Source organism: Neophocaena asiaeorientalis, unplaced genomic scaffold (genome assembly GCF_003031525.2).
Source record: "Neophocaena asiaeorientalis asiaeorientalis breed wild unplaced genomic scaffold, Neophocaena_asiaeorientalis_V1.1 scaffold45, whole genome shotgun sequence".
Classification (NCBI taxonomy): Eukaryota; Metazoa; Chordata; class Mammalia; order Artiodactyla; family Phocoenidae; genus Neophocaena; species Neophocaena asiaeorientalis.
This window is the reverse complement of record NW_020174642.1, coordinates 223364-245738: the sequence shown is the minus strand read 5'-3', so window position 1 is coordinate 245738 and position 22375 is coordinate 223364. Positions and strand designations below refer to the sequence as shown.

Sequence of the window (22375 nt, the reverse complement as noted above, 5' to 3'; positions counted from 1 at the left end):
TTTTTTTTTTTGCGGTACGCGGGCCTCTCACTGTTGTGGCCTCTCCCGTTGCGGAGCACGCGCAGGCTCAGAGGCCGTGGCTCACGGGCCCAGCTGCTCCGCGGCATGTGGGGTCCTCCCGGACCGGGGCACGAACCCGTGTCCCCTGCATCGGCAGGCGGACTCTCAACCACTGCGCCACCAGGGAAGCCCTGGAATTTCTTTTTCCCAGATATATCCTATCCATGGCGAGTTGAATTCACAATGCAGAACCTGTGGATAGAACCTGTAGATACGGGGGCCCGACTGTACTGAGAAATGAAATGCATTATATCTTGAATTAACAGTTTTGTCCATTTTCTTACCATCAACGTTTTGACTCAGTTATTTGGGGCCAGAATTGATGAGTCATTTTGCAATTATGCAGAAACGTAGGGAGTTTAGAATCCCCCTGCTTTATTTCTATTTTTCATTAATTTTGTTATAACCTACCACACTTCATACACCTTTTTGTGGCATTTCATTTTTCCCTCACCTATTTTTGTTCTCAGGTGTGTGATAATAGTCACCATCATCACTACTAAAATTGTTTCAGTTATTTACAGAAATCATTCCAGCTGTAATTATATTTTGCATGGAAAAGAACAGAATTTTTAGATTGGCAAGCTGCTGTTCCTAAGTGTTCTAGGAAGATGATGGGGTGTTCTGAGAGTCTCCAGAGAGTTGTTTCGCTTCCATAGTTCTGCATGTGACTGTTGATAGGTTAAAGGATTAGAGAAACATGTCCTTGGTAAACAGTAGAACCAATAGAAAGTTCGATTTCAAAGAATCTCTGGAAATCAGCCTGCTCTTCTTTAACACTTTACTGTGGCTGCCATGTAAACAGCTGCTGAATTTGTAAGTAATTTACTTATATTTATGTTTGTTGCCAAAGAGAACTAGCTTGATTTAATTCAAAACGTATTATAATAAACATTAATACAACACAGGTCTCTGGACAACAGAAGATCCTGCCCCAGATAATGCCATACTTAATGATGGTCGTAGTCTAGGCAAAAGAGTTCTACTTCAGCACAAAAATTTAAAGGGAACCTGGGAATTTCCTTGTCTTGCTGTAGGACAAGGAAACTGTCCCGCTGTATGGCCTAGTCTGTGGTTTTACACATGCTGAATTGGTCATGTAGTTCCGTGTGTGTGCATCTTTTTAAACTTTAATCGAATGCTATGTTATGAGAGATTTTAGCGTAACAGTTTTAGAGCACTTTGCTCTGTGGTAAAATTATATACTCATGAGAGTTCTTAAAGTAATTGTGTTATTTTTAATCACTTGATTAGATTAAATTCTGCCCCTATAGATTTTTAAAATTCAAAACCATTATTTTTTGCACCTGAAAAATATTAGAAAATCCTTCAAAACCATGCCTTAAGACATTAGGTGTGACCCACAATTTTCTAATGGCCAGATGTGCCAAGAAGATGAAGAGAACTCTTTGAGGACAAATAGCCTATGATTCTTAACAGACTCCCATCTAGGTTGCATGGGAGTGATGCCCTTTACCGCTCAAAGAGCTGAGAAGCATGCCCTCTTTTGCCCTGATGTGTGAAATACACTTGATGGGTTAAACGCGCATGGACGTGTTTTTGGGCATGAGGACTTTAGGGGGAATTCCTAGGCCCCTTACGGGCATGGACCAAGACTTGGGATGTCCACGGAAGCTGCAGCCTCCGCATGCATCAGCTCTGGGCCTGGGCTCGCTTCCGAGGCCATGGGCTTCTTCTCAGTCACCTCATTCCCAGTCTTCTTTCCCTTCAAGGATTTGGTGGCTGGACCCATGGAGTCTGATTCCTCTTAATGGGGCTTAAACAAATGAAAAGATTGTAGTCTTTACAAGGCCTTCCCCACATGATTGCTGTTTTTCTTAATTGAATAAAGATACTGAGAAGAATCATTTTACAGTTTCATGGTGTCCTTTTATAACACCTTCTGTTCTTAGCTCACATTCCTAATTACTGGAGACGGAAATATATTTTTATCAGAAGCTTAAAAAATATATGCCTACAGTTAGTCACTTTGATATATTGTCCTTTCTTCTTCCCATTCTTTGCCCTCACTTCAGCCTCTCTCTCTGCCATTTCTTTGCACCTGGAAGGCATAAGTCGTGTCTTCCTAATTATCCACTGGCAGGTACCTTTGTGATTGTCTGGGGACCCACAACTCCCCAGGGCTGCTTTTCAGCTCCGCCGGGACACAGATGGAAGCTCAGCTGGTGACGAAAGTGCTGCCTGAGTTACCTTAGGTCAGGTGTATGTTTCCCTCTGAAATAAATCCTAATAGCTGGTAGCACTGAATTAACATAGAACAGATCTTAAAAGGCGTTCACTGCAGGGGATCAGCCTTGCTCCACTTACCAGAGCTGCAAGGTGCCGCTGCTGCTTTTTATTTTCCTGCCTTTTCTCAAAAGAGGTTCTACCAGCAAGGAAATGCTTGAAGGATTAGAAGAACTGGCGTAAGGAGTGTTTTCAAACGTAGGCTTTCATATTATTCAGATATGGTGAGGCCAACAGATCAGGAGACAATTGCCATCAGAAAGATAGTTTGTTACTCAGGACTCCCAAGAGAAGGGGGAGCGCTACGCCGTGCAGGGCCAAGGGGGGAAGCACCACAGCCCACCAGGGGACAGGATGAGTGAGGGGGAAGACGTGGGCAAGACCCTTTATTGTGGTTTCTGCAGGAAGGAGTGGGTGAGGCAGGGTAAACAGGTTTAGGATTGGGTAATTTGAATAATCTCAGCAGGCTCTGGGGTGGAGGGGCAGGGGAGATAGTGGCCTAGAGTGTAAAAGGCTAACAGAAGAGGGAAGGAGGCAGGTGGCTCTGCATTGATTGGCTTGCATGTGAAAGGCATGCTTCCAGGTGAGTCCTTTACCATCTAGGAAGTGTCTAGCTCTGAGATGGGCAGTTTCCCCAGGGTCTGTAAGGCCTCAGATGTCAAAGTATCAGAAGAAGAAGACATTCTGAATGCAAGGACGATAAACAGCAGCCCCTGAAAATCCATGTGTATGAGATTGACAAACTCTGCTATCCCTTAACTCACTGGGCCGCCCCTCAAATAAACAACTAAATCTGATGGACAGGCCCTTCCGGTTGTGCCTCTGAGCCCTCTTTCCCCGCTCTGACAACTCAGTGTACTCTCAGTCCTGTAAAAAGGCACCTTGGAATTCGTGAGTGAAATTGTGAGAAAGGGAGTCATTTCCACATCCTGCCCAGACAACCTGTATTTAAACTCTTCCAGCCAAGATGGACGCGGCTTTCAAGGCATTCCTGGATGCCCAGAACCCGAAGCAGCAACACTCATCCACTCTGGAGTCTTACCTCATCAAGCCCATCCAGAGGATCCTCAAGTACCCGCTTCTGCTGAAGGAGCTTTTTGCTCTGACGGACGCGGAGAGTGAGGAACACTACCACTTGGATTGTGAGTCATGGGCCCCTGAGATCTGCTCCTTGCTCGTGTCTCCATGAGAGCCTTTAAACAGCCTCTTCATTTATTTCGTGACCTGTTTTCTTCTAGTGGCCATCAAGACTATGAATAAAGTTGCAAGTCATATCAATGAAATGCAGAAAATCCATGAAGAATTTGGGGCTGTGTTTGACCAGCTGATTGCCGAACAGACTGGTGAGAAAAAAGAGGTAAGGACCCCCGCTTCTTCCCAGCACACCTATCCATAGAGCTGGGTTGGTTTGTTTCTCTTTAAGGTGCTATTTGTAAGTAAGAGAGTTACAAGGATAGTGTTTTTGTTGCTGAAACCTTTTTCTAAGTTAAAGTATAATTAATTTACAGTGTCGTGTTAGTTTCTGGTGTACAACAAAGTAGTTCAGCTTCTTTTTCAGATTCTTTTCCATTGTAGTTTATTACAGGGCATTGAATATAGTTCCCTGTGCTATACAGTAAGACCTTGTCGTTTATCTATTTTAAATATTAGTAGTTTGTATCTGCTAATCCCAAACTCCTAACTTTCCCATCTCTCTCCCCCCTACTTTCCCTCTGGTAACGATAAGTTTGTTTTCTATGTCTCTGAGTCTGTTTCTGTTCTGTAAATCAGTTCATTTGTATCATTTTTTAGATTCCATATATAAGTGATGCCATACGATATTTGTCTTTCTCTGTCAGACTTACTTCACTTAGTGTGATAACCTCTAGGTCCATCCATTTTGCTGCAAATAGCATTATTTCATTCTTTTTTTATGGCTAAGTAATATTCCATTGTGTATATATACCACATCTTCTTTATCCATTCATCTGTCAATGGATATTTAGGTTACTTCCATGTCTTGGCTATTGTAAATAGTGCTGCAGTGAACATTGGGGTGCATGTATCTTTTCGACTTAGAATTTTCTCCAGACATATGCCCAGGAGTGGGACTGCTGGATCATATGGTAGTTCTATTTTTAGTTTTTTAAGAAACCTCCATACTGTTTTCCATAGTGGCTGCACCAGTTTACATTCCCACGTTGGTGGAACTTTTATCCTTTACGCAAGGCTACATTGTGAGTTTTCTTTCTCAGCTGAATTATTTCTTAATATAGGAAACATGTCCTGATTCCACCCCTTCACCCTCGGGACCTCTGGTTTTCTTTTGTGTTAAATGTGAGAGTGAATTTCCATGACCGTAACTTGGGCTGTTTCTCTAAACACCAATGAAGGCGGAGGCTATATCCCCAGAGATTAGAATAATAACCGGCATGTAGTATGTACTCAATAAATACTTGTGGAGTGAATGAAAGTTTCAAATGACTATGAATCTTCTTTTTTAAGTCTGCCTGAAAATCTACTTAGAAGAAATAGTCACAGGAACAGATATACTTGAGAAAAACGTAGCATGAACTCTAAGTTGTGCCTGAGTTATTGAGAAGAGCTTATGTGAATAAAAATGCTGATAATATTAAAATGAATCAATATATCATTACAGATATGATATGTAATGATATTCATCCGTGCCTCTGTACCTCATGATTTGATTGGAATATTGTCCTCGTTTTGCTTTCTGCCTCAAAAAAGGAGACAAGCTGGGAGGGAACTATGAAGAAAAACTCTCTTGCTGTGATTGGAAAGAGGGGGAAAGGCAGTGGGGCGGCGGGGGAGAGAATGGGTGTAAGGCTTGGTTGTTTAGTCTAGACGTGAAAACAGCCTTATCTTCAGAGGTATAAAGGGTTATTATCTAGGTTCACGTTTATGTCCTCAGTGAAACAAGACAAGGTTTCGGACTATTGAAAGATTTTTCAGAAAAAGGTAAATTCATGATATCTCATAGAGATGTACAAGGGAACACATATGAAGGAATTTATTTTACTCAGATGATGTGAGGGAACCAGACAGTCAGAATAGCCCAGGTATATGTATGAAGTGAAGAAATGTCAAGATGATTTGTGAATGGAGACAAATTGGTTTCTCTACAGCACGAGGAAGTCGCTACCAGACTAGAGAGAATTTATACATTTATCTGTTACCTACACCTTACAAAGAGTGGCAAAGGAGTTCAAAGGCACATAGATACAGGGTTGGACTCTGATAGCCCAGGAGGGTGTGCATAGTTTTCCACTGAAATACAATTTATTTTTTCGACATGGATATTTCAGGCAGAGCCTGAGAATGTTCTCAGTCTACCAGGCAGATAATTTAATCTATCAGAGTGTAGAAAGGACGGACACTGCTACTCTTGATGTAGTTCCCATTTTCTTGTAAAACTATTATAGTAAGAAAAACATACTATGTTTATTAAAGAAAAGGGCAAACCTCAGAGAAAGGCAAGGAGAAAAATTATCTATGATCTCAAAACGCAAAACCTCTTGATCTTTTGGTGTTTAATTTTTACAGAATTATGTATATTATATACTTGAATATTAAATATAGTTCTTTATATATTCTTGAATATTTTGGAAGTTATTTTGTACCTTGAATTTTTTTATAGTGAACAAAGAATTATTTAATTTTCATGTTATTTTAAATGATTCAGAAGAATCCTTGAAATTATTGTAGAATATTTTATTGTGTGATTGAACAATGATTTACTTAATTCCTATTGTCAGGCAGTTCGCTTGGCTTCATTTATTGATGACTATGAATAATACTGCAGACGTTTTAGATCATAAGGCTTCTTCCATCCTGTATTTTGGTTTATTTCATTTTGACAGGAGCGAATTTTATTGGGTCATGGAAATGAACAATTTCAGTGTATTTCATTATATTCTGAATTGATTTCTGAATTTTAATGAGGGCAAAGCACCATTATGCTAAAGACTAGAAGGTGATATGGGTAGCAGATTGCAAAGACTTTAGAAAAAAAGATGAATACGATTAAAAAGTCAGAGACTCTAAAAGGGGATATGGCTTTGGTGAGACAGCCTGTCCTCTAGAATAAAATTCTGTCAACCAAGTAAGAAATCTTTCCAATGAGGAACAAAGAGATACAGTGCTATACACAGCAGTCTCTTGTGAGCAGAGATTTTGTTAGGGAAAAAAAAAAAAAGTGCAAAAGATGGAAGGAGGGACATTTGATCATATACCAGTATTACAGGGTAGGAAAGTCCTATATCAGTGTTAGGATGTCTGAAGACCAGAAAAATGAAGGCTTGGAGAAGATGCCAGAGAGAGCACTGAAAGATTATGTCTTAGCACTATAGGAAGAATAAGAAAGAAATAGGCCCCTAAAAGGGGCCGTAGGTATTGTAACCAAAGACAAATTGATTACTCAAAGAAAATGACTCAGATCTACTTGATCTCTTTTTTTCTCCATAGAAGAGAATGGTCTTCTAACTGGAAAGGATAGAGTGGTCTTGATTCCACAAAAATAAAACCACAGGGAGAACGGTCCTGGGGAAATAGGATGCTCTGTGCCAATATCAGTTATAATTCTGCAGCAGTACTTACAGCAAGCAGTATATTGGAACAGCCATGGAAACAGCCTATAGAGGCAGACATTTACAAGTTATGGCCTGATTTTCACAAAGGTGATTCCTGATCCTTGAGTAACCTTTTAATGGCAATATCCAGGAAAAAAACCTAGACTGGTACTGTGAACAGTTGGTAAACACGAACGGGAATATTTATCAGTATCTACTGGGAATGGTAGGTCTATACTGAAATGGTAACATTCCAGGGACACAGAGTACCTGATGCTATCACCAACCAACTGTCCCCAGGAGGTCCCTGAAGACAGATATCCACAGAGGACAAAGAAACATTTTATGATGAAGCTGGACCTTCAGTCCCTACCCCATGTTAAACTCTAGGGAGTTGGGCTGGACCACACAGAGCAAGCATCCCTTTTGCCTAGGTCAGAGGAAGAAAAGGCCAAGGAGGGCATTTCCCCTTAAAAGAAGGGCTCGGAAAACCTGACTCAGCAAGGCATCCCAGTCCTTGTTGGGGTAGAGGCCTGTTAGCGGAACTCAGTCTCAGAGTTGTTTTTTTGTTTTGTTTTTTTTGTGGTACGCGGGCCTCTCACTGTCGTGGCCTCTCCCGTTGCGGAGCACAGGCTCCAGACGCGCAGGCTCATTGGCCACGGCTCACAGGCCCAGCTGCTCCGCGACACGTGGCATCTTCCCGGACCGGGGCACGAACCCGCGTCCCCTGCATCGGCAGGCGGACTCTCAACCACTGTGCCACCAGGGAAGCCCAGTCTCAGGGTTTTGATAGGATGTTGGGAAGGGGACCAGTGGAAGGCCAGGGGAGAGGCTGTTGGCCAGAGGGAGCAGCCCTGACCCCCTTAATACATTTACAGTGTGGAAACTCGTCAAGAGAGAGGAACCATGTGCATTGGGACTGTATCAGCCTGTTTTTACCAGGTAACAAAGAACTAAAAATCTTAGTGTTCACTAAAGCAAATACTTGTATTTCACTCACAGGGTGTGGGTCAGCTGGGCTTTGGCTTGTCTTGGTGAGCTTCAGAGCTTAGGTCTCAGAGTGTTCCATGTCTCTTCATTCTGGCATCCAGGCTGAAGCAGCAGTGATTGTCTTGAGCATGTCCTTTCCATGACTGGAAGGCAGAAGCTTATGAGGGCTGGTAGAAACTTCTGATACCAAGTCCACGGCCCAACTCATATGGCCAAGCCCAGAGACTTTGGGGCTTAGCCTAGTCTAGTGGGAAGTACTAGAAAATCACATGGTGGAAGGTACAGATACATAGAGGGAAGAAGTAGAGTTTGGGCAATGATCTACCCCAGTGATCTTTAATCACTTTTTAAAAATTGAAGTATAGTCGATTTACAATTTTGTGTTAATTTCTGCTATACAGCAAAGGAAATCAGTTATATATGTACACTCTTTTTTAATATTCTTTTCCATTATGGTTTATCACAAGATATTGGATATAGTTCCCTGTGCTATACAGTAGGACCTTGCTGTTTATCCATCCTATATATCCTAGTTTGCATCTGCTAGCCCCAAACTCCCACTCCATTTCCCCACTCCCCTTGGCAACTACAAGTCTGTTCTCTAGGTCTGTGAGTCTGTCTCTGTTTCATAGATAAGTTAATTTGTGTCATATTTTAGATTCCACATATAGGTGGTATCATATGGTATTTGTCTTTCTCTTTCTGACTTATTTTAGTTAGTATGATAATCTCTAGTTCCATCCATGCTACTGCAAATGACATTGTTTTGTTCTTTTTTATGGCTGAGTAGTATTCCATCGTATATATGTACCACATCTTCTTTATCCATTCATCTGTTGATGGACACTTAGGTTGTTCCTATGTCCTGGCTGTTGTATCAATAAATAGCACTGCAGTGAACATAGGGTTGCATGTATCTTTTTGAATTATAGTTTTGTCTGGATATGTGCCCAGGAGTGGGATTGTTGGATCATATGGCATTTAATCACTTTTAAAAACATTCCCTCTAAGGCTGTGGACCAGAATGGTTCCAAGGAATTTGACTTATGTATATACCACTCCGCTGTGGTGTGTGGGGCATGGATGGTGGAGACTATATAGTTCCCTTAGTGGATACTCACCTGGGTGTTTGGTTGACTAGTTACTTAATATGTACAAAGTAATACAGTTGCTTAATGTTTTTAACCACTGACGGTACTACTAATAATATTGCTCAATTATAATTGGAGTAATTATTAATTAATTATTATAATGATCCCAACCATTATAGTGGCAGCAATGCCACTGCCACTGAGATGGAGCCCCATCTCCAGCACTGTAGCCTGACCTGGTGGCTTGAGAAGGGCAGTGTCAAATGGCACCGTGCCCCGTGGAGGGCTGCTCGGCAGCTGTTGTATCTAGAAACCCAAACATCAAGTTTTCAAATATTCAAATTGCTGCTTTGAGGAAGAAGGACTCGGGCTTGGTTTCTGTGGACGCAGAGCAGAAGTGAGAGGCTGGTGGGGGCGGGTGCTTCAGGGAGGCGTACCAGAGGGAGACCCTCCTAACAATGTATGGTGTTTCCCAGTGGGATGGACCGTGGACTCTGATTTCTGCAAAGCCTCGTGCTCTGACATGTTTGCACAGGGAGCACATTGAGAGACCAGATGATCCTTTCGCCTGTGATTGGGCTGCTGAGTGGGTGGGAGGATGGGATTTTGGTAGACTTGGAAGTGGACCAAGGACTCCAGTGAAAAAGGCACACATGACTATTGTGAGGTGTAGACTCCAGTGGACTCTCAGGATCATCGTGTCTCTACAAGGAGAAGAGGAACTTGTCCATCTGAGATGGTTTAGATTTGACCTTCGGGGAGACAACACTAGACCTCATGGTTTCCAGAGCTGCACAAGCTTAAAGAACAATCTCCCAACTCCTCAGTTGGCTTCTTTTCCCTCTTCTAAAGTGAAATGAAATCTTCCTTAAAATGAGTCGGAAGAAGAAGAAATAATTGATTCCACTGCTTCCCAGAAGACCCTGGCTTCAAAGGGATTTAAACTCACAGGTGGCAATGTCTGCAGTTTCCTGGGCTGGATCTTTGTTGTTGACAGCCATTTGTTCTCCTTAGATAACTCTCCATTTGAACCCAAACGCTCTCCAATTTTGTTCATCAATTTTGACAGGTTTACTGCGTGTGAATTTCAGAGGCCCGATTTGTACCTTTTGGCCACCTTATTCTTGAAATTCTGATAGGCAAACAGGATAAGGGAAAAAAAGTTGACCAAATGAGAGACATTATTGGGAGACATTATTTTCTTGGAGTTGAATTGACACCAGCCTGTTGAATTTTAAAATGTCATGGATATCTGAGTGTTTTTAACATCGCCCAGTAAGTTTTGCCCTGGATTTCAGGTTGCAGATCTGAGCATGGGAGACCTGCTTTTGCACACCACTGTGATCTGGCCAAACCCACCAGCCTCGCTGGGAAAGTGGAAAAAGGAGCCCGAATTGGCAGCTTTTGGTATGTATCACGAGAAGGTTTGGAGGGGAAGAGGGAGGCTGGCTTATTTTTCGCAGTTAACATTTCTTTTCCAAGACACAATTTATTAAAATATAGTTAATTACAGTTTTCTGCATTGTCTTCCTGCTATGGCCACCAACATGTCACAGATACTAAATTAAACCTTCCAGCTAAGTATGACGAATGTGGCCACCCAGCTACCAAGAGGGAGGGAATGGCTGTTCAGGTCTCCCCCAGGTGTAGACATATTGGCAGGAAAAGATTTTTTTTTAAGCTGCTGCTCTGAATATCTTTTCAAAATAATGAGTTAATGATAAACCAAGGAAAAATCAAGTGAAAAATCAAGACAAAACTGTCTCTGTTTGTGAGCTCCCCAGTCCTTTTATTCTCTTCCCAACTCTGTGTTGCTCTGTGTGATGCCAGGATTCAGGGCACGATTCTCACCTCACCTGTTGTGGCGTCACTGGATGCCTTGAGCAGTTACGAGGTGCTTCTCAGTCGCATCGTGGCTAACAGCAGCGAAAGTAGTGATGTTTGCGAATGATTAATTTTCCAATAAGCCAGTTCAGATGGACGCAGTTGCTGCAGTTAGAAATCTCATGTGGTTGTGTTGTAAAATGCTTTTTGAGGGTATTTTGACATGCTGGTGGTTTTTGATAGTAGTGGGTATTTTGGGCAGGGGAAGGGATACTGTTTGTTTTGCTTTGTTGTGTTTTCCCATCATTAACAGTTGCATTTCTTATATGGAAATTTCTTCTTGGAGAGGTCTGGGAGCTTTCTGATGCTTCTGAGTAGGTCACTTATGGGGTGTAGGATTCTGAAGGAAATGATCCAAACCATCTCTCTCCCTCTTTCTGATGCTGGGCTATCGGTGAACCATTCCAGAGTTCAACATTGGGATTTTTCATGCCTGTCTCCTGAATTTTACTTATTTCCTATAGTTAGAAAGAAACAGATTTAGAAAAAGAAAATCCTTTGACTGGGACAAAGTAGGAGGTTGGCAGACTTATTCTGTAAAAGGCCACATAGTAAATATTTTAGGCTTCACAGACCAAGAGGCCATAAGTAGCCAGACGCAGCTGTAGACAGTATGTAAACAAATGGGCGCTAGTATTGGCGGGTTGTGCGGAAACACGCAGGCCCTAGTTTGCCAACCTGTGATAGAAAGGGTTCAGGAAAATGCCAGTTTTGAGGTTTGAGGGGCAATGTGTGTGTTTGGCTCAAGGCAGGCTGTCGTCATCGTAATGAGCTTATTTACGTCCTTAAAAGGTGACATGTTTGGCAGTTTTGGTGTGATTTTTAAGTAGCAAGCAGAACTAACAGAGCCTTAGAAATGTGTTTGTTTTTTTTTTTTTTGCGGTACGCGGGCCTCTCACTGTTGTGGCCTCTCCCGCTGCGGAGCGCAGGCTCCGGACGCGCAGGCTCAGCGGCCATGGCTCACGGGCCCAGCCGCTTCGCGGCATGTGGGATCTTCCCAGACCGGGGCACGAACCCGCGTCCCCTGCATCGGCAGGCGGACTCTGAACCACTGCGCCACCAGGGAAGCCCTAGAAATGTGTTTTGAAACAAGGAAGAGTTGCTGTGAGGGAAGTAACTTAATTGCCACTGAACAGGCAGCTTTGGGGTTAAAATGTGGTTGTCTTGTTTCCGTTGCTCTGATCTCAGGAAATAGTGCTGCTTTCTTCTGAAAACAAAGTTGACCGGCTGCCCACCCAGCACCTTGATGTTTTACTCCCAGGACGGCTAGTTTGTACTCAGGGCTGACCATCACCACCTTTAAAAGAAGGAAAGAAATAGTTTGTTTAGGTTTCGGCCTTAAAGGGTGTTAGATGTTCACCTTTGGGGATATCGAGAGAGGGATTTAGGCTGGTCAGGGCAGCCAGGCGTTTTGGACATCAAGGCCATGTCTGAAGGGATGGGCAGCACTTGGAGTCAACTGAGTGACCGTCGGCTGCGGATCAGGGAGGGATGAAGGAGGAGATGCTCATAGCCCAGACTGAGGTCCACTCTGGCCCTGCCGCTGTGATCCTAGATGGTCCAGGTAAACCGAGGCAGACCAGTAGCCTTCTTAGAGTCACAGCAACAACCTCACTGAGCTCTGGTCCCAGTGAGATGGTGGGTCTTCTGAGACTAAGTTCACTGGCAACCTCACCCTCTCCTGCAGTGGAGCTCCCTCCATTTTAAAGGGACCTGCTGTCCTGGACACTGTGATTTCTGAAGGCTTCATGGTAAGGACAGAGGGCCGCCTCGGGTGCTCTGTGCAGCCTCCATGCAGAGCTGGTGTGGCCTCCTGGGGTCAGTGGGAACCTCGCAGTCTGTCCTGTGGGATTTTTACCAAGTCAGGCGCTGTGACAGCCCAGACCCAGTGCCTGGGGTCCGCTTCTTTGTACCCGAAAGCTTTTTTTCCTGCAGTCTTACACAAAGGGAGCCTGATGGGTCAGTAGGATAAAAAATGATAAAACGTATACCAGACACGTTGGGTTAGTCTGCAGAGAGCCTGGGAGCCTGGGGAGCCTGTCCCTGAGAATTCCCTGTAATTGTGTGTCTGGTACACCAGGTGTGCCCCCTCCAGCTGCCATGTGACTAACGTGGTCCCTGCTATGCCTTGGGGTCAGAGTGTGAAGGGAGATGGAGACCCTGATACAGGGAGCCAGGGATGGGCTGGGGTCACCCTTCCTTGTCGTTCTGGACACCAGTTCTTCTTTGCAGGGGGGTCAGAATCACTGAGTGCTGAACGTCCTTGGCATTGTTTAAGGAATTCTATGGAAGACTATGCATAACTCCATTGTATCTTCCCCCACCCCCAAAGAATATAAGAATAAAACTACATACTCCCTGCTTCTAAATAGTTGATTGCGATTCATCCTGTTTGGAAAAAGTAAAACTGCATTCTACTTCATAAACTCATTTTTATTTATTGAGGTCGAAAAAGATGAATTACATTTCCTGAATTAGGAGCACTCTGCGTGTGTGTAATATTAGCTTAATTTGCATAAATATAAGTTACCGTAAGCATTATTATTATTGATGTTTGTATTATTCCTTCAGCTGCTGAACTAGTACATTTTTGTTAAATGTGTATAAGCTGAAGTTTTACGCTTGAATTGATACCATAGTGAAAATATATTTTACCCAAAAGTTTCCAGTGGGGCAGGAGGGTTTATTTCCATCTCTTCAGGCTTTTTCTGTTTATCTGGGACCTGGAAAATTTTGTCTTAACAGGTTTTTGCATCTCTCAGATGCGCTGAGTGAGTGGAGGGTGGAATGGGAGCCGATTCACGGGGACTGTCTGTCCTCTTCATAACGGTAGTGTTTGTTACCACAAGTTATTGAAAGTGAAGGGGAAAACCCAACCCCTTGTGTGCTATAACTGCCTTCATTTTATGTTTTTCCAGTCTTCAAAACTGCTGTGGTCCTTGTGTATAAAGATGGTTCCAAACAGAAGAGGAAACTTGTAAGACTTCTTATTTCACCCCATAGTTTCAAAGTATCTCCCTTACTATCTGTTCCTCAGTTTTATCTGCGTAATTGTAATCCTGCACCTTTGTCAGGCGTGAGTGTTTTATGATTTTTTTTAAGTGTTGCTGAGGACTTAAGGAAATTGCCCATCCTGCCTTCCTGCAGGCAGACTCACGTTTAGAGCACGAAAGTAAACAGCTATTGGGCTTACCATGGCCCGAACCTACCTTCCTAATACTATTTTTATCCACTGCCTGTTCTTCCTACCCCTCTGTGCTTGTTTGGGAATCCCTTTTCTCTTTCTTCCTTTGTCTCTCTTTTGCCTGACTGGTTAGCAAGCTTATTTGCACACCCTCAGCAGATTTGTCCCATGGCCTCTGGCTTGCTGCTGGGTGAACAAAAGTGCACACGGGGGAGTGACCCGGGGTTCCAGCATCACTGCTTTGTTGTTGTTCTTGTTGGGTTTTCTTTTGGAAATTAAAACAATTTATTTATTTATTTTAATGACATATTTTAAAATTTTTATTATTTTATTGAAGTATAGGTGATTTATAGTGTTGTGCCAGTCTCTGCTGTACAGCAAAGTGACTCAGTTACACACATGTAGACATTCCTTTTGTTATATTCTATTCCATTATGGTTTATCACAGGATATTGAATAGAGTTCCCTGTGCTCTACAGTAGGGCCTTGTTGTTTCTCCATTCTCTATATAATAGTTTACATCTGCTCACCCCAAGTTCGCAGTCCTTCCCTCCCCCATACCCCTCCCCCTTGGCAACCACAAGTCTGTTCTCTATGTCTGCAACATCACTGGTTTAGAAAGTGTGTGCGGGTCTGGTCCGGGCTGAGCACAGACTTCTCACGCACCTAGTTCCTTCTCTTCCTGCAGGTAGGATCTCACAGGCTTTCAATTTACGAGGACTGGGACCCCTTCCGATTTCGACACATGATTCCTACCGAAGCTTTGCAGGTTCGAGCTTTGGCAAGTGCAGGTAAACTCTGAAACAGGTTGGGTACGTATTTCTGTGTATGTATGAATTGTTTTTCTGAGTCCACACTCTTGGTTCTAACCACCCTACCATCTTTTTCCTTCTGTGCTTAAGTTTCCTTTCCCTCAGTCTCTCCATTGCCTCTTATTTACCCAGCTGTTTATTAAATGAATGAACTAAGTGAATGGAGGTAGTGCCTTTAATATTGTTCCAAGGAATTCTATTCATTCTGTTATATATATTAATAATACTGCAGGGACTCACATCTAAGTAGCAATGAGTCTTGTACTTCTGGGAAGAATCTTTGTGACCATCAGCAGACAAAGCCCATGTAAATAACTCACTTGCCTTTTAACTGGGAGACCCAAAAAGACCACCCGAAGCACGAAAAACGCCGTTGAATACATTCTTTCTTCCTGAAGCCTTACAAATCTTTATCTTTGTATCAGCGTGAAATGTCAGTTCTTTTTCTGTGACCCAAGTAGCCGTGAAGCAAGTTGTTAGGCAGTGATGAAAGTACTTGCTAAGATGATTCGTTGATGCTTTAGCACATGAGAAGAGAAGTGAATGTCAGCACGGTATTGACTAAGAATACCAATATTGCTATGACTCGGAGGCCCCATCCAGGGCTTAATTTGAGGCTGTTTTAGGGAGGAGCAATCAGCAATGGTTCTCCCGGGCACACCTGAGAGGGAGCAGCTTTGGGGTCAAGTGGAAACTCTCGGGACACCCCTATTCCCGTCCCACTTGGACAGCAGGTACAGCTTTCTGGTTGTAAGAGGGGCCACGGAAGTGGACCTCTGCAGGTACACAGTGGATCTGTATTTCTCTTTTGTGTTCCTGGCATCTAGCACGAGCCATAAGTTCTTCATGTCTGGTTGGTGTCACTCATTTTCTCCCCGTTTTCATTTGTCACCTCCATGAGCCATAAAATTGGCTCTAATCCTTATAGAGCCACCTCTTCCCTAGTCCAGTGTCATGAGGAAAAACCTTCTGCAGTATTTGGGAAACCTCCAGTTACCCACCCAAGTTAAAGTAGATGCCACTTCCTTCTCAGTTGTTACGCATTGCAGGAGGAGAACTCAAATGCAGAAACCACGTCTGGCAAATGTATTGGGGATGATTATTTGCCTTAAGAAGGTTTCTGTCTAACCTACTGGCCCAGAGGACCCTCGTGCCTTTTTAGCTTTGGTTTGATTTGTAAAATTGATTTACACATGAATTTTCAGGCCCTTGTAAATCATAGGTCTACAAACAGCTATAATAATATTTTGAGGTGTGGGCACTCAAACACTAGCATTGTCTTACTTTGCAATCTTAGATTATGAATTATCTAGTTCATATGTTCCCTCGCGCCTGGTTTATAAATAGGAAAGCGTATGCTTATAACAAACCGCAAAGGCTCCTTAGCCAGGAATTTTGCCTTCATTGAGGACTAAATACATGAAGAATTTAAGTTTGGAAAACAAAGCCATCTTTGTGAAAATGATATTCCGTTCCCGCCCTCGGTTTTTCATTCAAATCAAGTTTAAAATCAAGATAAAAGTTTATTTTCATGGACTTACAGAGACTAGCCAACACATCTCTTGTTATGAAATAAATTCCAGTGGATATGAGAATCAGAAGATGGAAATTTCTAGATTTCGTCTTCGTTTGGGAAAACCTGTGAAACTCTCTGCATATGGGTCCTGCCTGGTTAAATAATGTGGGCACGATGAGGGCTTGTAACTAGGGTTTTGAACCATTAGGTAAGGATGAGACTTCACAACCTGCAGTCTTGAGGTCTGCAGTGAACTGTTTCTTTCATAAACACTCATGATGAATAACCCGGCAAAATAATATGATTTTCAGGCACTGAAAGACTTAGAAGTTGTTTCTAAATATAACTGTTTCTCACTTTCTCAGTGTACCATTCTGGCTTCCTTCAGGTTGGGTGCTGTGGGCAGGCTGAGAAAGAGGAACCCCATTCGTTCCCAGGACACGCTTGTCCAGGGCGCTAGTCCCAGTCGCTCAGGGGAAAGGCTGTGCTGCAGATGGCAGGGCCCTGCCTCTTTATATCACTGGCCTGATGAAATCAGCACTGGAATCTTGGGCTCTGTCTAGTCCAGCTGTTGCCAAAACAACTAATCACTTAATTAAAATAGTTCAGCCAAACGGGCTGTGCAGCTAAAAGGGTCAGTTTTTCCATCAATATGATTGACTGACTGTCCTTTTAGACCATCCAGAAGGAGATTTTAGCAACTGGTAATTTTCCAAGCATTCTTTTTCTTCACGCCCATTAAGTTCTCAATCATTTTGTCTCTTGAGATCACGGGATAGGAATGAAGTTTCTTCGGTCATATGTGGCTCTGCTCTATTTAATCCTACACCAAAGCATGGGAAATGCTTTTGTAAAAATGCAAATAAATCTCTTTGAAACATACTCTCACTCGTCCTTGTTTTAATTTCTCTAGATGCAGAAGCAAATGCTGTGTGTGAAATTGTCCACGTAAAATCGGAGTCTGAAGGGAGGCCGGAGAGGGTCTTCCACCTGTGCTGCAGGTGAGCCTGGAGCCGTGAAGTGTGGGAGGTGCCGTCCAGAGGGAAGGGATGTGACAGTGCTTGGTGTCCCCAACGCCTCTGGGTTCTGCACACCAGCCTGTGCATCCCTAGAAGCTACATTCTTTCTCTTGTGCACTTGAGAAACTATTTAACACTTATCAAGTAACAGTAATCGGATAAATTAAGCTCATTTTATCAGAATGTAGACAGTAACCTGGTTAATATCTTTCTAAAAGGAAATCGGAATTTTCACGTATATATTTGACATTCGAACGAGGGCTTTCTTCCTATACGTACATTTGGTGGGTTAGAAGGACATGGTTGTGTCATGTTTTGTTTGGGTGTTTGGGTGCATCATTTATACTGTAACATCTCTGAGGTACAGCAGATGGAGAGTCACCTGGGAGGAGGTGAGGGTGTGTGCAGTGTTGCTGGGATTCCTCGTCGTGTAGGGGAAACTTCGACCTAGGGAGGCTGGCTCAAGTGACTCAGGTTCACCTACGGATCTGGAGTGGAAGCTGAACTTACGACGTGGGCTTCCACTTCCTTCTTCTTCTTCTTTCCCTCCTCTCACCATCCCCTCGTCTTCCTCATCTTCCTCCTTTTGGGCTCTGTCGTTAAGAATTTGAGAATTGTACTTTTCTCAAGTGCAGCCAGTTCTCTCTCTCTCTCTTATTTTTGGCCTAAAGACACCAGGCTGAATGGTGCCAACAGCCAGCATTCTGATACATTTGGCTTTCAATATGATCTGTACTCCATGATGCTTTAATTTTATCATAGGTGCTTAGTAATTTATTCAGTACTTATCCCACACCGTGGGTAGTATACTATGGGTTGCCCACACACACAATAGAAACTCAACGGAATCAATATTTTATGGTTGTTAGTAATATTTTATAACGTGGCTGCTGATACAGTAAGAAGGCACATTTAGGGAGACGCAAGAGGGATTACATGCATTATTTCACTTAGTCAGACTGAGCTACTGTTATTCCATTTTACAAATGGGGCGCCAAGGCTCACAGAGGGTACTTGGCTAAAACCTTATAGCAAATGAATACTGAGTTCAAACTCAGTGGGTTTGACTTCAAAGCCCATGTTTTGTGTTTCTTCATTGCCTCTTTGTTGGATGTTGGGTGACAGGGATCAACAAACCAGATCCCAGGAAGCTGTTGGAATTAGAATTGAAATTTTTTTTCAGATAATCTACATGTGGTTTAGCACCATCTTTACAGTCTATTTAGGCTAATCTGCTCGTGACTTTGTTGATAAATCCACAGGGTCCAATGAGCCCGCCCGTAGAGGTGCCATATTCATTGGTAATAAGGAATGCCAGCTAAAACTTGCCTGGGTAAAGCTATTAAGAACTTAACAAGAAAAAGAACTAACCTCAGAAGCACTTTTTTTATCGTGCAAATTGGAAGTTGGGAAGATTTTCCAGTTCTCACCAATGTAACTTTAATATTTACATGTTGACGTGTGTCACGGAAGGTGTTGATATTTAACAGGCATCGATATACAACTCAGAGGAAACGAAGGTTGTTGGGACATCAGTTTCCAAGTGGGCCGCAGAGCAGCAAGAATCTTGTGGTTCCTTTGTCTGTAAAACATTTTAGACTGAAAGGCTCTGCCTTAAGTGCCAAGAGCAGAATCTAGCAACTTTGTGGTGCAAAATCCATCTCTCCGTCAATCTATTCATTTGTGGGCTGCTCGGTCCCAAATTGCCTGCAGGAGATGAATCGCAAAGCATAAAGGGAAAGGAATACGTGTTCTGTATCTCCGGCGGTGAAAACACTGCTGGTCGGCAGTGAAATTGGAGTCGTGGCCTCAGTCTTTAACCTTTGGTCCTCAGGGATATTTGTTTGGCTGTACCCGATAACATCAGAAGTTCCATCGTGTGTTCAGTGCTGTTTCGCTAATAGGTGTAAATCTTCTTTTCATAGCTCCCCAGAGAGCAGAAAGGAGTTCTTGAAGGCTGTGCATTCCATCCTGCGTGATAAGCACAGAAGACAGCTCCTGAAGACCGAAAGCCTTCCCTCGTCCCAGCAATATGTCCCTTTTGGAGGAAAACGATTGTGTGCGCTGAAAGGGGCCAGGCCAGCCATGAGCAGGGCAGGTACTGTGGAGATTCAGACATTCAAGATCCCTGTCATCCCCACTCCACTGTAGAACTGACGTCCTCATTGAGCAAGACTTAGACGTGTCCTTGCGGGGGCTAACGCTGGAGTACATTCTGCCCTGGTGTGAGGTTCCCGGCCCTTGCCTCCCTCCCTTGGTTTGAGCCTCTTGCCCTCCCTCAAGCTTTCCCTTCGCTGCCCTCCTCCTCCTGGCTGGTGAGCTCCCCTCTCATTTGCCAAGCTGGGAAGTGAGCGCATTCTCTTTCTAGAGGGGCTGTCTTAGCCCGCTTGCCGAATGAGAGTTGCTGCTTTGCATGACAGCCAGCTTTGTCCAGCAAAAAGCAGTGTGTGATGTCTCAGCATAGTCACAGCCCACCATTCTGAGAACGTGATGGCTTTGTCCTCGAGAAACAACAGCCATGCCTACTCTCAGTAAGGAGGCCATGTTTGGTAGACCAGATGACCCATCAGATTTTTACCCTCACCTTGGGCCTGCAACTTTATTTTTAGCTTTCATGTTCATTTAGGGAAGCCATGAGCTGCTATTAGAAAAGAGGAATCTGGAGTTCAAGTAGTCCCAGGGTAAATATTCTTTTAGGACTTATTCTACCACCTTGAAGCAGTAAACATCAATACTACTACCTGTAAATGGCATTAAAGTCTATCTAGGAAGAAAGATATTTTCATAACACTTAGGTATTAATGACGTCAAGACATTAACATTTTTTAATCACCCCTTTCTTAAGAGGCAGTCCAGAATTTTGCAGGGAAGATTCCAATAAAAGAGGCTTCCTTTGCATTTGACAGAAAGGCTTCTGATCTCTGTTCTAAAGAATTTTCCGCCTGTTCTCAATTGTGTTGAAGAGGCAGGTATGGTACTGTGAATGGTTGAAGGTTTTCATAGACATAACCCTGACAGAGTATATTATACTCTTTAAGTACTTTAGTTTAACTAATGTAAAGGGGCTAGTTATCTTATATCTATTCTCCAATCAGTTGATAAGTGTTCACTGAAAATCTGGTATGGTGAACCCCTAGTACTCTTCTGGGCTCACCAGTGCCTTGCATACTTCCCTATCCACAATTTCTCATGGAGTCCTCATGTAAAAAGCTTTCTCATCCCTTTAGAGCTCACAGCAGAGAACTTCACCTTGGAATTGTCTCATTTGTTCCTTTCACTTGCCACATATATTTAATTAGGATTGGGAATATGTGTGCCAACCTCAGGAAACCCCACCTGTCTTTGGTCAGGTTTCTGTTGTTAATCGAGGAACCTAAAGTCGGAGCTGCATTTACTTTGAAACTAAGCATTTTTAGTCTGTAGGACACTCAGAAGTTTTCCTGCTGAGACCCCTCTGGGAAGAAGACAGAGTTGCTACAACCTACCCCATCATCTTGAACATCAAGGGAGAGAGCCTTGATGTCAGAGCCTGTTGGCTTTGGCTGATAGGAAGATTTTTTGCCTGATGGCTCGTTTTTGGCTGAAGAAAGTCTTTATCACTCTGCTTTTGAAGCACCTCACTATCGTCAGGATCTTCAAATTAGATGATTTAAAAATGGTGTTGGAGTGGGTCGGCACAGCACTAGCTAGTCAGTCTTAATAGTGAACAGTGGAAATACTCGAATCAAAGATTGTCTCCTGGAACCCCGTAAGGCTGGCTGGGTTATTTATTTATTTATTTTTTCTCGGTACGCGGGCCTCTCACTGTTGTGGCCTCTCCCGCTGCGGAGCGCAGGCTCAGCGGCCGTGGCTCACGGGCCCAGCCGCTCTGCGGCACGGCATGTGGGATCTTCCCGGACCGGGGCACGAACCCGTGTCCCCTGCATCGGCAGGCGGACTCTCAACCACTGCGCCACCAGGGAAGCCTGGCTGGGTTATTCTTACGCTTCATTATGCATTGTCATGAATACCCAGCTAGTTTATTTCTCTTTTTGCTCAGTAAAGGCAAATAGCCAGTCTCCCTTAGTCTCAAAGCACTTTATGTCTGCCAGTAACCTAACTACACATTTTTTTGTTTTTCCAACATTTTCTTATGAAAATTTTCAGGCATATAGAACAAATGAAAGAATTGTATACATTCATACCTACTGTCTGTAATACTTTTTATATTTTCATTGTCACATATTCATCTGTCATCCATCAACTCATCTTACTTTTGACACAGTTCTAGAATAGACATTAGCATACTTTACTCCTAAATACTTAAACCTGCACATCATTGACAAATATTTCCAATATCCCAATTTGGAATTGAGGTAATTCTAATAGAGTGATTGGAGAGAGCCAGGCTCCACTCTGGTGGTACTGAGATAAAATTGAACAGTAATTTCTGCTTCTTTCCAGTAGAGTAATAGTAGTAGTGGTAGTAGTTTTGTTTTTTTTTCATTCTTTCTTTTTTCCATTTTTCCTGGAAATGATTTTCATTCCCCTTCTTGAGTGAGAATGGTGTCTATTTACTCCGTGCTTTAAGATGATAGAACACTCAGGAATGATGATGGAAGCACAGGGATCTGGGACAGAGGGTGGTCAGAGCAGGTGCCAGTTTAGACCACTGTCCAGCTCACTGACCTTGTACCTGCTGTATTTGAAGTCAAGGCTGCATTTGGCAGTAATTGTGAATAGTCACCTTACTTCTAGCAGCACTGAAGCAGTTGAATGGTTTTTCAGGCTTAGATTTCAGGAAAGTAGCTCCTAAGTGGTGTCTAGGCTCCTGCCTCCCACTGGAAAGCCCATGGTACATTTCAATATCGAGGGAGAAGTGGCAGCGTTTCCATGTGTCGTGTGTGTGTGTGTGTGTGTGTGTGTGTGTGTGTGGTGTGTGTGTGTGTGTGTGTGTGATTGTTTGCTTGATTGGGTGGTGTCTTTTGTTTGTTTTTAATAATACTGTCTTCCTACAGGGCAGTA

The 22375-nt window shown here is 43.2% G+C and overlaps 1 protein-coding gene across 3 annotated transcripts in view; it reads left to right on the top strand.

Annotated features, from left to right (window-relative positions):
• The window catches only part of TIAM1 (TIAM Rac1 associated GEF 1), a 206116-nt gene that overhangs the window by 180382 nt on the left and 3359 nt on the right, over positions 1-22375 (top strand). For all 3 annotated transcript variants that reach the window (XM_024758201.1, XM_024758200.1, XM_024758203.1), the window contains 7 exons: positions 3270-3449; positions 3546-3664; positions 10255-10363; positions 13759-13817; positions 14713-14815; positions 17266-17353; positions 19297-19469. In XM_024758201.1, coding sequence (XP_024613969.1) covers positions 3270-3449; positions 3546-3664; positions 10255-10363; positions 13759-13817; positions 14713-14815; positions 17266-17353; positions 19297-19469 — 831 coding nt within the window. The remainder of the gene's footprint in view (positions 1-3269; positions 3450-3545; positions 3665-10254; positions 10364-13758; positions 13818-14712; positions 14816-17265; positions 17354-19296; positions 19470-22375) is intronic.